The following is a 13,619-nucleotide window of genomic DNA, read 5'->3' as shown; positions in this document are numbered from 1 at the left end:
TCCAGTGTAAGTACACACAAGTACAGAAGAAGGAGGGGCACCTAATCTACACTTAAAGGAGGACTGGAGGGCCGCCTGGGTGGCTCAGTTGGTTAAGCATCGAACTTCGGCTCAGGTCATGATCTCACAGTTCGTGAGTTCAAGCCCCGCATTGGGCTCTGTGCTGACAGCTCAGAACCTGGAGCCCGCTTCAGATTCTCTGTGTGTGTCTCTCTCTGCCCCTCCCCACTCATGCTCTGTTTTTCTGTCTTAAAAATAAGTAAAACATTAAAAAAAAAAAAAAAAAAGAGAGGACTGGAAAGTCTTAGAAGAATTTTAAGCAAGGAATATGATCAGATTTGTGGGTTTTTTTTAATGTTTATTTATTTACTTTGAGAGAGAGAGAGAGAGAGAGAGCAAGCAGGGGAGAAGCAGAGAGAGAGAGAGGGAGAGAGAGAATCTCAAACAGGCTCCATGCTGTAAGCACAGAGCCTGATGCAGGGCTCAATCTCATGAACCATGAGATCATGACCTAAGCCTAAATCAAGAATCAGTTACTTCACGAACTGAGCCACCAGCTGCCCCCAGATTTATGTTTTTGTACAAATGGTACAAATGTGGGAAGTGGATCGGGGAGGGAGAAGGTAAGACTGAGGCATGGATCGGAACCTAAGCCAGCACCACCATCTGTAATTATAACCACTCTAGCTAGTATAAGCTTGCTTTGGGAAGTGGAGAACTGTCAAACAGCTGGCATTACCAACATCCTGAGAAAAGACAGCAGCCCCAAAACAGGTGCTCTAATCATAACACCAATAGAACATTCTCAGATTTTCCCTTATAGAATTCTTTAAATAGCACAGAGAAACATCACTCATCAATTTTAAGAATATTCATGGATTTCTACCTTATATAAGGAGTTGTATTAACTCTAAGGGAATGCAAACATACAAAAAGTAATATTCTGTCTTCAAACACCTTCCAATCTAACAAAGAATTAACATATCCTGGAATCATTAATCCCCTTCCTGACTACCATAATGTCAGTATAATTATATAGTCTGTTTGTACTTGGACAACTATATGCCTATATGGATCAGTCCATAGTTTGCTGTGTTTAATATATAAGGGCTTTGGTTAATATATAACGGTTAATATATAACGGCTCACTGAATTATGTACTAGTACAGTTTAACAATATAAATGAATACATAAAATACAAATAAAATATAATTACAAACCAAATATACCTTAATTTCCTTGAAGTTATTATTGAAAAAGATGGGTTTTAGAAGTTGCCTAAAGACTCACATAACAAAATAAAACTGTTTTAGTTCATAAATCCAAAATCCAGAAAGTTCAGGAATCAAGGGAAAGAACAAACTAATCTACTATACATGTAGGCAGGTTGATTTCATAATTATATAACATTGCTAAGGCCACTGAACTCACTGGGTCTCTCAGATTATAAACAGTGGCAGGCATTCCTGATCAGATGCCTAAGCTACATATTTTTAGCTTTATTGGAAATATTGCAAGCAGGGAGAGAATCTTGTTACTTCATTTGTCATCCCACTTTACCACCCCTCTTCTCTTCTTAAACATCAGTGAATAATTTGATGCAGAGATTCCATCAAGATCAACCAATAAATACCATCTATAAAAGCCTTAAGCAAAGTCTCACTTCACCACGGCTGCTCCAACATTTCTAAAAACTGCTGCCAATTGTTAATTGAGTTTCCCTAAATCAAAGCAGCCTCAAAAGTATCCCTTGTTCTAAGATCTTGTTTTCAGAAATCATTAAGATCTAATAAAGTTATATATATGAATATGGCAAAGGCAAAGATTCATCGTCATATATTTACATGGACAAGGAACATTATCATAGAGGGAGAGTGACATCTAATAGAAGAGAATTTCAACAGATAACACACTAAGATGTAAAAAATGAAGCATTTCCACTAGAAGAAAATTATAAAAGGGAACAATTTCACAGGCAAATGTGATCGCACAATAAAGGTAGCAGATTAATCACTTATGTAATCAAAGAACTCCCAACAAACAAAAAGTCCAGGACCAGCTTAACAGATGAATTCTACCCAATGCTTAAAAAAGAGTTAATACCCATTCTTCTTTTAACCAATATGGAGATTAAAACACAAAAGTTGTAAGATCAATTTCATCCACAAAAATCAGTCAAGGAATACACAAAATAAAAGGATGCAAAATATAACATCATATACATACAATGTGGAGGAGAAAGTAACAATTTAGTGCCTTTAGAATGGGATCAAACTTAAGTGACCATCAACTAGATACAAATTGCTGTATACTTTGGATGTTATATATGATCCTCATGGTAACTGAAAAATCAAAAGCCTGTAATAGATACACAAAAATAAAGAGAAAGAAATCCATGCATAACATTAAAGAAAGCCATAAAATCACAAGGGAAGAGAACAAAAGAAGAAACAGAGAAGAACTACAAAGCAATCATAAAACAAGCAATAAAGTGGCAATAAATACATGCCTACCAATAATTAAAAGTAAATGGACTAAATGCTTCAATCAAAAGACACAGGGTGATTGAGCGGATTCAAAAAATAAGATCATCTATATACTGTCTATCAGAGACTCACCTCAGACCTAAAGATACTATGTACAGACTGAAAATGAAGGGATAAAAAAAAACATACATACATGGAAGTGGGGAAAAAAAGCTACAGTGGCAATACTTTTATTAGACAAGATACTTAATACTGTAGCAAAAGACAAAGAAGGGCACTACATAAGGGGTACAATCCAACAAGAGGGTGTAACAATTTATCTATGCACTCAACATGGAAGCACATAAATACATAAAGGAATTATTAACATACATAAAGGGAGGAATTGACAGGAATGCAGTAATATTAGGGGACTTTAACACCCCATTTACATCACCGGATAGATCATCCAAACAGAAAACCAGGAAATAGTGGCTATGAATGTTACATTAGATCAGATAGACCTAACAGATATATACATTCTATCTAAAAACAGCAGAATACACATTCTTTCCAAGTGCACATGGAACATTCTCCAGGAGTGACCATATGTTAGTCCACAAAACAAGTCTCCATAAATTTAAGAAGACTAAAATCATATCATGCATCTTTTCTGACAACAAGGGTATAAAACTAGAAATCAATTACAAGAAAACAACTGGAAAAAACACACATGTGGAGGCTAAGCAGCATGCTATTAAACAATGGGAAAATCAAGAGATCAAATAGGAAATAAAAAAATATATGGAAACAAATGAAAATAAAAACATAACTGTCCAAAATCTTTGGGATGCAGCAAAAGAAACAGTTCTAAAAGGGAAGTTTTATAGCAACACAGACCCACCTCAAGAAACAAGAGAAAACTGAAGCAAACAACTCAACCTTACATCTAAAGGAGCAAGAAAAATAAGAACAAAACCCAACACCAGTAGAAGTAAGGAAATAATAAAGATTAGAGCAGAAATAAGTGAAATAGAGACAACATACACACACACACACACACACACACACACACACACAGAGGGAGAGAGAGGGAGAGGGAGGGAGAGGGAGGGAGAGGGAGGGAGAGGGAGAGGGAGAGAGGCAGAGAGAGAGAGAGAGAGAGAGAGAGAGAGAGAGAGAGAGAGAGAGAAAAGATAAAGGAAACCAAGAACTGGTTCTCTGAAAAAATCAACAAAATTGATAAATCTTCAGACCAGACTCATCAAGAAAAAAAACAAGAGATAAGACCAAAGTAAATAAAATCAGAAATGAAAAAGGAGAAAAAACTAACATCACAAAAATACAAAAGATTACAAAAGAATGTTATGAAAAAATTATATGCCAACAAACTGGACAGCCTAGAAGAAATGGCTAAGTTTCTAGAAATGTGTAATCTTTCAGACTGAATCAGAAGGAAACGGAAAATTTGAACAGACCAATTGCTTCCAACAATAATTGAAAGAGTAATCAAAGAACTCCCAACAAACAAAAAGTCCGGGACCAGCTTAACAGGTGAATTCTACCCAATGCTTAAAGAAGAGTTAATGCCAATTCTTCTCAAACTCTTCCCAAAATTAGAAGAGGAAGGAAAACTTCCAAAATCATTCTATGAGGCCAGCATTACCCTGATACCAAGACCAAAGACACTACAAAAAAAGAAACTTATAGGCCAATTTCTCTGATTGACATAAATGTAAAAATCTTCAACAAAATATTAGTAAACCAAATTCAATAATAATTAAAAAATCATTCAACACAATAAAGTGGGATTTATTCCAGGGATACAGGGGGGTGGGGAGGACTCAATATTCACAAATCAATGTGATACATCAACAAGAGAAAGGATAAAAACCATATGATCATCTCAATAAATGCAGTAAAAGCATCTGACAAAGTACAATATTCATTCATGATAGAAACTCTACAAAGTAGATTTAGAGGAAACCCACCTCAAAATTACAAGGCCATATATAAAAAACCCACAGCTAACATCATACCCAATGGTTAAAAACTGAAAAGTTTTCCTCTAAGATCAGGAAGAAGACAAGGATGCCTACTCACACCACCTTTACTTATTAACACAGTATGGGAAGTCCCACACCAGGAATCAGCTAAGAAAAAAAATTAAAAGGCATCCACACTGGTAAGGAAAAATTAAAACTTTGCAGATGATATGGTACTATATATGGGAAACTCTGAAGACTACAAAAAACTACTAGAACTAATAAATATTTTCAGTCTGGTAGCAAAATACAAAATTAATACAGAGAAATCAGTTGCATTTCTACATATTAATAATGAAGTAGAAGAGCAATTAAGAAAACAGTCCCATTTACAATTGCACGGAGTAAAATACCTAGGAATACACCATGCAGGTGAACGACCTAGCCTCTGAAAGTGATAAAACATTGATGAGAGAAATTGGAGAGGACACAAATGGAAAGATACTCCATGCTTACGGACTGAAAGAAACTGTATTGTCAAAATGTTCATAAATAAATCTGTTGCACTTTTATACACCAATAATGAAGCAGCAGAAACAGATATCAAGGAATCAATCCCATTTACAATTGCACCAAAAAGCATAAGATACCTAGGAATAAACCTAACCAAAGAGGTAAAAATCTGTACTCTGAAAACTATAGAACACTTATGAAAGAAACTGAAGACAACACAAAGAAATGGAAAAAAAATCCATGATCATGGATTGAAAGAACAAATATTGTTAAAATGTCTATACTACCCCAAAGCAATCTACACATTCAGTGCAATCCCTATCAAAGTAACACCAGGATTCTTCAGAGCTAGCACAAACAATTCTAAAATTTGATGAAACTAGAAAAGACTTCCAAATAGCCAAAGTAGTGTTGAAAAAGAAATACCAAAGCTGGAGGCATCACAATTCCAGACTTCACACTGTATTACAAAGCTTCATCATCAAGACAGTATGGTATTGGCACAAAAACAGACACAAAAATCAATGGAACAGAAGAGAGAACACAAAAATGGACCCACAACTATATGGTCAGCTAATTGTCAACAGAGCAGGGAAGAATATCCAATGGGAAAAAGACAGTCTCTTCAGCAAATGGTCTTGGGAAAACTGGACAGCAACATGAAGAAGAATGAACCTGGACCACTTTCTTACACCACACACAAAAATAAACTCAAAATGGATGAAAACCCTAAATGTGGGACAGGAAACCATCAAAATGCTAAAAGAACACAGGCAGCAACCCCTATGACCTTGGCTGCAGCAACTTCTTAGGAGACAAGTCTCTGGAAGAAAGGGAAACAAAAGCAAACATGAACTATTGGGACTTAATCAAGATAAAAAGCTTTTGCACAGCAAAGGAGACAATCAACAAAATTAAAAGGCAACTGATGGAATGGGAGAAGATAGTTGCCAATGCCATATAGGATAAAGAGTCAGTATCCAAAATCTATAAATAACTTACCAACTCAACACCCAAAAAACAAATAATCCATTAAAAAAATGGGCAGAAGACATGAATAGACAGTTTTCCAAAGAATACATCCAGATGGCAAACAGACACATGAAAAGATGCTCAACATTACTCATCAGCAGGGAAATACAGACCAAATACCACGATGAGATGCCACTTCACACCTGTCAGAATGGCTAACATTAACAACTCAGGCAACAACAGATGTTTGCAAGGATGCAGAGAAAGGGGAACCCTTTTGTGACATTGGTGGGAATACCAACTGGTGCAGCCACCCTGGAAAACAGTATGGAGGTTCCTCAAAAAGTTAACAATAGAACTACCTACAACCCAGCAATTGCACTATTAGGAATTTATCCAAAGGATACAAAAATGCTCATTTGAAGGGGCACATGCACCCCAATGTTTACAGCAGTGCTATCAACATTAGCCAAACTATGGAAAGAGACCAAATGTCCATCGACTAATGAATGGATGAAAAAGATGTGCACACACACACACCCAATGGAATATTAACTGGCCATCAGGAAGGAAGGAAGGAAGGAAGGAAGGAAGGAAGGAAGGAAGGAAAGAAAGAAAGAAAGAAAGAAAGAAAGAAAGAAAGAAAGAAAGAAAGAAAGAAAGAAAGAAAGAAAGAAAGAAAGAAAGAAAGAAAGAGAAAGAAAGAAAGAAAAATTGCCATTTGCAGCAACATGAATGGAACTAGAGTGTGTTATGCTAAGCGAAGTGAAATAAGTCAGAGAAAGACAAATATCAAATAATTTCACTCATGTGGAATTTTAGAAACAAAACAGATGAACATAGGGGAAGGGAAGGAAAAATAAAAGAAGATGAAAACAAGGAGTCAAACCATAAAAGACTCTTAAATACAGAGAACAACCTGAGGTTTGCTGGAGGGGAGGTGGGGGGGGGATAGGATAAATGGGTGATGAGCATTAAGGAGGGCACTTGTGATGAGCACTGGGTGTTATATGTACGTGATAAGTCACTAAATTTTACTCCTGAAACCAATAAAAAAAAAATGTTCATACTACCCAGAGCAATCTAGATTCAATACAATCCCTATAAAAATGCCAAAAGCATTTTTCACAGAACTAGAATAAACCTAAAATTTGTATGGGACCACAATAGACCCCAAACAGCCAAAGTAATCTTGAGAAAGAACAAACTAGGAGGTATCAAATTCCAGATTTCAGGTTATATTACAAAGCTGTAGTAATCAAAACAGTATGGTACTAGCATAAAAATAGACACATAGATCAATGGAACAGAGTAGAGCACCCAGAAATAAATCCACAAGAATATACAATAGGGAAAAGACAGTCTCTTCAACAAATAGTACTGAGAAAACTGAATAGCTACATGCCAAAAAAATGAAACTGGACTTCTCACATCACGCACAAAAATAAACTCAAAATGAATTAAACGTTTAAATGAAAGACTTGAAACCATAAAACTAGAAGAAAATATAGGTAGTAATGTGTTTGAAACTAGCTGTAGCTACATTTTTCTAGACCTGTCTCCTGAGACAAGAGAAATAAAAGCAAAAATAAACTACTGGGACTACACCAAAATAAAAAGCTTTTGCACAGCAAAAGAAACAATCAACAAACAAAAAAAACCTACTGAGAGAAGCTATTTGCAAATGATATATCCAATAAGGGGTTAATATATTCAGACTACATAAGGAACTTAAGCAACTCAACACCAAAAATTTTAAAAATCCAATTAAATAACAGGCAGAGGAACTGGATAGACATTTTTCCCAAGAAGACATACAAATGGCCAACAGACACATGAAAAGATGTTCAACATCACTCATCCCCAGGGAAATACAAATCAAAACCACAATGAGATGTCACCTCAAGCCTGTCACAATGGTTAAAATCAAAAACACAAGAAAAACAAGAGTTGGTGAGGATGTGGAGAAAAAAGGAACCCTTGGGACTTCCGGTGGGAATGCAAACTAATGCAGCCTATTAGAAAACAGTATTGAGATTCCTCAAAAAATTAAAAATAGAATTACCATATGATCCAGGTATCCCATTACTGGATATCTACCAAAAGACAATGAAAACACTAATTCAAAAAAAATATGCACCCATATGATTAGTGTAACCTTATTTACAATAGCCAAGACATAGAAGCAAGCCAAGTGTCCACTGATAGATGAATGCATAAAGATGTGGTATGTGTACACACACACACACACACACACTGGAATATTAGCCATAAAAATGAATGCATTCTTGCCATTTGCAACAACACGGATGGACCTAGAGGGTAGGATGTTCAATAAAGTAAGTCAGAGGAAGACCAATACCATATGATTTCACTAATTTGTGGAATTTAAGAAACAAAACAAAGAAAAAAAGAGGTAAAAACAGACTCTTAAGTATAGAGAACAGCGGGAGAGAGGTTGGGGACATGGGTGAACCAGATAAATGGGATTAAGTGTACCCTTATCCTGATGGGCACTGAGTAACATATGGAACCGTTGAATCACTACATTGTACAGCTGCAACTAGTGAAACACTGCATGTTAACTACCCTGGAGTTAAAATTTTAAAAACAGGACACTTGTGATCATCACTAATGCACAGAATGATTGAATCATTATATAAAACATTTAAAACTAATCTAACACTGTGTGTAAATTATACTTAAAAAAATAAAATAAAATGCACCCTTCATTTTTTCTCCAGCACTCCAGTTTCCTGTACTCTGCCCTTTTTAAATTTTTAAATGTTTATTTATTTTTGAGAGAGAAAAAGAGAGAAAGAAAGAGAGAGACAGAGAGACAGAGAGACAGAGAGACAGACAGGTGGAGGGAGGGAAGGACGGAGGGGCAGAGAGAGAGGGAGACACAGAATTCGAAGCAGGATCCAGGCTCCGAGCTCTCAGGACAGAGCCTGATGTGGTACTTAAAACTACAAGCTGTGAGATTGTGACCTAAGCCGAAGTCGGACGCTTCACTGACCAAGCCACCCAGGCGCCCCTGCCCTTTTCTTTTTTGATCATGTTTATCTTGTAAAATAGTCTAAAATTTACGTTTTTATCATGTTGTTTACCTCACTCCACTAGACTATAAACACGGTGAGGGCAGTAATCTCTTCATATTTCATTCATTGATATATACAAGTGTCTCAAACAGAATGTTGGTACTCAAATACCTACTCAATTAAGTGGAGCTTATCTGGTATGACCAATGCCAAGGACCATAGGAGGAAAGTGTGCCCAACTGGCAGACAGAGAGTCCTGTGAGAAGTGGAGGCTGTGGGCCAGGCCACATAATTAACAAGTGTACCTCACTTCATTGTAAGTGACGTTGAAGTAGAATATGACCATTAATATTCCTGATACTGGACAAGTTTTATGGAACAAAGGGACAGACAATCCAAGCGTCCTGACCACTGCTCTTCTTTTTTTACTATCATTAAGAAGGCAGAATAATATCAGTTTCTGGGGTACCTGGGTCGCTCAATCAGTTAATTGTCTGACTCTTGATTTCAGGTCAAGTCATGATTCTAGGGTCATGAAATCGAGCTCCACAACAGGCTCTGTGTTGACAGTGTGGAGACTGCTTGGAATTCTCTCTCTCCCTCTCTTTGTGCCCCTCTCCAACTCTCTCTCTCTCTCTCTCTCTCTCTCTCTCTCTCTCTCTCACCCTCTCAAAATAAATATACATCTTCTAAAAATTAAAAAAAAAAAAAAAGACTATCAGGTTCTTTTGGACTCTAGAAGCACAGTAGTATTAGCATTGTGAAATACCTCCAGTTACCAGGCTGGTGGGAATGGACAATGCACTCATTATCTTCCCATATCTTCCTGAATAACAACTAGACCTGTTTTAATTTTAATAATGGTTTCAATCACTTTTTAAAAAGTCCCTACTGTGTACCAATCCCAGAGGTAAATGCTTTTGTTTGACATTGACAATATGGCCGAAAGTCAATCGCTGTTAACCTGCTACCATCAACACCAGGGTAACATTACAAGTGTGCGTCAAGAAACTTCTGCTAAATTGTCATTTCTACTACAAATGTATCCCAACGAAAATACACAATTTTTGATGAACTCTTACTTGTTGGAACAATGCCAAGAAACACAGGAGTAACTAAGTAAGTCAGATCAATTTCCTGTCATACAAATTCAACACAATGTTTCTTTGCAAATGCCTAATGTCAGCCCCTTTTACTGCCTTGAAAATGGTCTCAATGATAGGTGAGTCAATTTTGGAGACTAAGTACAATCTCAACTATATAGTATTAAAAAATCCCTCTTTCATCCCTAACATATAAATGATGGTTACATCAGTATCATTCTATGTTTTTGGTTTTCAACCATCTCATAGCTTTCTTCTAGTACAATAAAAAGTGTTAAGGGAAATGAGGAAATGGCATAGGGATTATTGCTCTTAGCATTTAATAGTGTTAGAACCTTGATGCTTGTTTGCATTTGCTTGGAATAAGTATCCAAGGGAAAATTAAGTTCTAAGCGGAGGCTACTATTTGCAATCCCAGAAGGGGCTCCTGGGAATAGTTTGGCTTCTTTGTGGCCGTAGATTTTCTGATGAAGTACACCATTCCCTAATGAAAACGACCTGGCACTGCTCCATAGGATAAAATTTGACCAACGCAAGGAACGTGATGATCAGTTTGGGAATGAGTATTTTAATAAAAGAAACATGAAACTGGCTGTGCTTTGGCAGGACATACCCCCAAACATCTTGAGAGTCATTGTCCTGGCCCACAGATGATCCCTACCACGCTGCAACTGTGCGAGTTCCCACTGACATCACTAACAATGCTGGCATGGGGACAAAGACCTGATCCAAACGCAGTCACGATGGCTTCTGCTTCATTAGAGTCACACGAAAAACAAACCAACTTCCCTGCCCCCACCCTACCCTTCCCTACCACACCCCTGTCAAGAAAAACCAACCTGGAAACAGATCTCAGGCTCAGCAGAGCTACTCAATATGTACATTTCTAGGGAAGCATATAAAACAGGGTTGGGAAAATAGCAATTGTAGAAAGGAAAAGGCAAATCTTTAAAAAGAATGACGCAGTAAAAATGTGATAAACGTGAAATAAAGAAGATGCAAAATGCGGACTCTGCATTAGCCACATCACAGGATTGCCGAACATCTTAACCCTGTAACAATAGGCCAGCTAGTTCAGGAGGGAATCACATCTGCTTTTAAACCACATTTTATAGGGGCGCCTGGGTGGCGCAGTCGGTTAAGCGTCCGACTTCAGCCGGGTCACGATCTCCCGGTCCGTGAGTTTGAGCCCCAGGTCAGGCTCTGGGCTGATGGCTCAGAGCCTGGAGCCTGTTTCCGATTCTGTGTCTCCCTCTCTCTCTGCCCCTCCCCCGTTCATGCTCTGTCTCTCTCTGTCCCAAAAAATAAATAAACGTTGAAAAAAAAAAAAAAAAACACATTTTATAAAAAGATACCAATGCAGTAAGATTTTCACTGTAGTGGTAATGCTGAAGTTTACACGTTCATTAATAAAAAACTGGTCTACATTACCCGCATAAATGCTTGATGTGTTCTGCAGTTAGCTACTTTGCTTGACACTTTCATGCTGCTTGTAATCACATCAGATGTTCCATTAGAAGAAAAGTAAAATCTTGATGGAGATTCTATCTTCCGGTTCACATCCAGACTCATGTTATAGAACAAAACTGCAAAAATGTAGAGAGAATTGCAGTTAATGCAAATAAGTACCTAAAAGCATTTATTATTTTTGAAATGAAAATAGTCAAAATGATATCCAGTATTTTCTTATTTCAGTGGCTTTTCAAAACTAACCTGAAATCTGGAAGACGACACATATTGAAAACACAAGTTGAAAAAATTGTTATAAAATATCAATCAACTTTTCTCTAGGTTTCTAGTTTTAACTGTTACCATCTTCAGGTATTTACTTAATCTTCCTATATATACTTCAAAACTACAATACTAAAATTGTAACTACTCATAAAAGTTCTAAGTTTCATATTTCTTTGGAATCCTTCTGTTCTTAGAATGTCCAACTAAAGAGCCACAGACAGAATACTGCACTCACGTATCACGTATCACTAATTTTATACACGGTGGGGTTCATTGTTGTTTCTGACTTGAGAGGTGATTGATTTTTATTATTTTTCAAAATGAAAAGTGAACAAATTGTTCAAAAGCCAAACCTATATAAACAGTTCACCCAAAGGCGTCTCCTTTTCCAGCCCTAGACCCTGATTAGTCTCCTCCATGTTTTTATTGATTTCCAGTTTGACCTTCCAGTGCTGGTTTGTGCCAAATATAGACATCTTCTGAATAAATATTCTGGCAGTTTAGTAATATTTACTTCAAATATCACATAGTAGACAATCATCTGCTGAAGAATGTCCTCAATAAGCAAAAATATAAGGAAATCTAATAAGTATCCAAAAAAATTCCAAGACAGATATTACAAAGAAAGAGCGATTTTTTTAACCTAAAAGAATTTTTTGCAAAACAAGCTACATTAACAGTCTGCTGAGATATCGCTCATTATATAGGAGCAATAAATTCAAAGTGATATTTTAAAGAATTTATATAATTCCTGAAGTTTTCATTTACATCTTGGGAGTAACTTATTCTTTCGGAGCAATTTTATCTACTTTTTTCAAGGAAACTTAAGGATAAAACCTGTATTACTCCTACAGGTTTCAAATAAATCTTTTAACCTGACTTTTATTTATAAAATAAACAATGAAGTCCCAATCAATTGGCTTCAAAATTACAATAGCGGAGATTCAGTGTCTCAGAGATGAAAGAGTAATTGAAACAGCCATCCACAATTCATCACCAGGAGTTCAGGCAAAAAGTAAAGGAAAAAAGGGTGAATAAAAATCCATTCACAGTAAGTGGCAAAACATCGGCTTTTATGAAAAATGCTTACCATGTGAATTATTTCTCCCAAGGACTCATTCTATGCAACTCTAAAGCTTGCTTTTGTAACAGCGCTGTGATTATTTACGAGTGTCATACATTTGTTTTCAACCATTTTAAAAAATATCTGGTCACAATGGAATCGGTAGTACAACAAACACGGATTTTACATAAAGGGAGATAGTCGTATCAATTCAACGTCTGTCTTTCAGCTAATCCATCAATTTGTCTGTGTTACTGGGGTCATGCCCTGAAAATGCCACTTCTTGTAACCAGGTTAAAGTTTTGCCCACTTTCCTACTACTGTATGCCTAGCCAGGACTTTTGCAGTGCACAATGAAAAGTGAGTCTGTTCTAAAGTAGATACACTACGCTCATTCTATACCTCTCATTGTAGGCTGATTCAGAAGGAGATTTCTGTTACATATCCATAGTTTGATTCAGTGTATTTGCTGCCCTTTGTGATGTTTAGATGATGAGAGTCTGCAGGGTCATCAATACAATCAACTCTGGATAGGTTCTGGGTGGCTCATGAAGTTTATCTAATTTTAATGTCCAAATAATAAACCCAAGTATGCCACTCTCCTACCATTGGCTAGTTTCATTAGTAGTTATTCTAATACTAGCTTAAGTATAACATAATTAGGAACATAACCTGCTAGAAAAAATTTAATGTGCATAAAGTCACACATATGTGATTTGAGATTAACCACAATTTTGCATGAG

At 36.6% G+C, this 13,619-nt stretch overlaps 1 protein-coding gene across 4 annotated transcripts in view; it reads right to left on the bottom strand.

Moving 5' to 3' along the window:
- ITGA4 (integrin subunit alpha 4) overlaps positions 1 to 13,619 on the bottom strand; it is a 95,038-nt gene that overhangs the window by 40,832 nt on the left and 40,587 nt on the right. For all 4 annotated transcript variants that reach the window (XM_045034087.1, XM_003990911.6, XM_045034088.1 and 1 more), the window contains one exon: positions 11,511 to 11,665. In XM_045034087.1, coding sequence (XP_044890022.1) covers positions 11,511 to 11,665 — 155 coding nt within the window. The remainder of the gene's footprint in view (positions 1 to 11,510; positions 11,666 to 13,619) is intronic.

The sequence above is a fragment of the Felis catus genome, chromosome C1 (assembly GCF_018350175.1).
Source record: "Felis catus isolate Fca126 chromosome C1, F.catus_Fca126_mat1.0, whole genome shotgun sequence".
Taxonomy (NCBI): domain Eukaryota; kingdom Metazoa; phylum Chordata; class Mammalia; order Carnivora; family Felidae; genus Felis; species Felis catus.
Note: the sequence above shows the minus strand (reverse complement) of the source record. Positions and strands in the feature narration are given on the sequence as shown.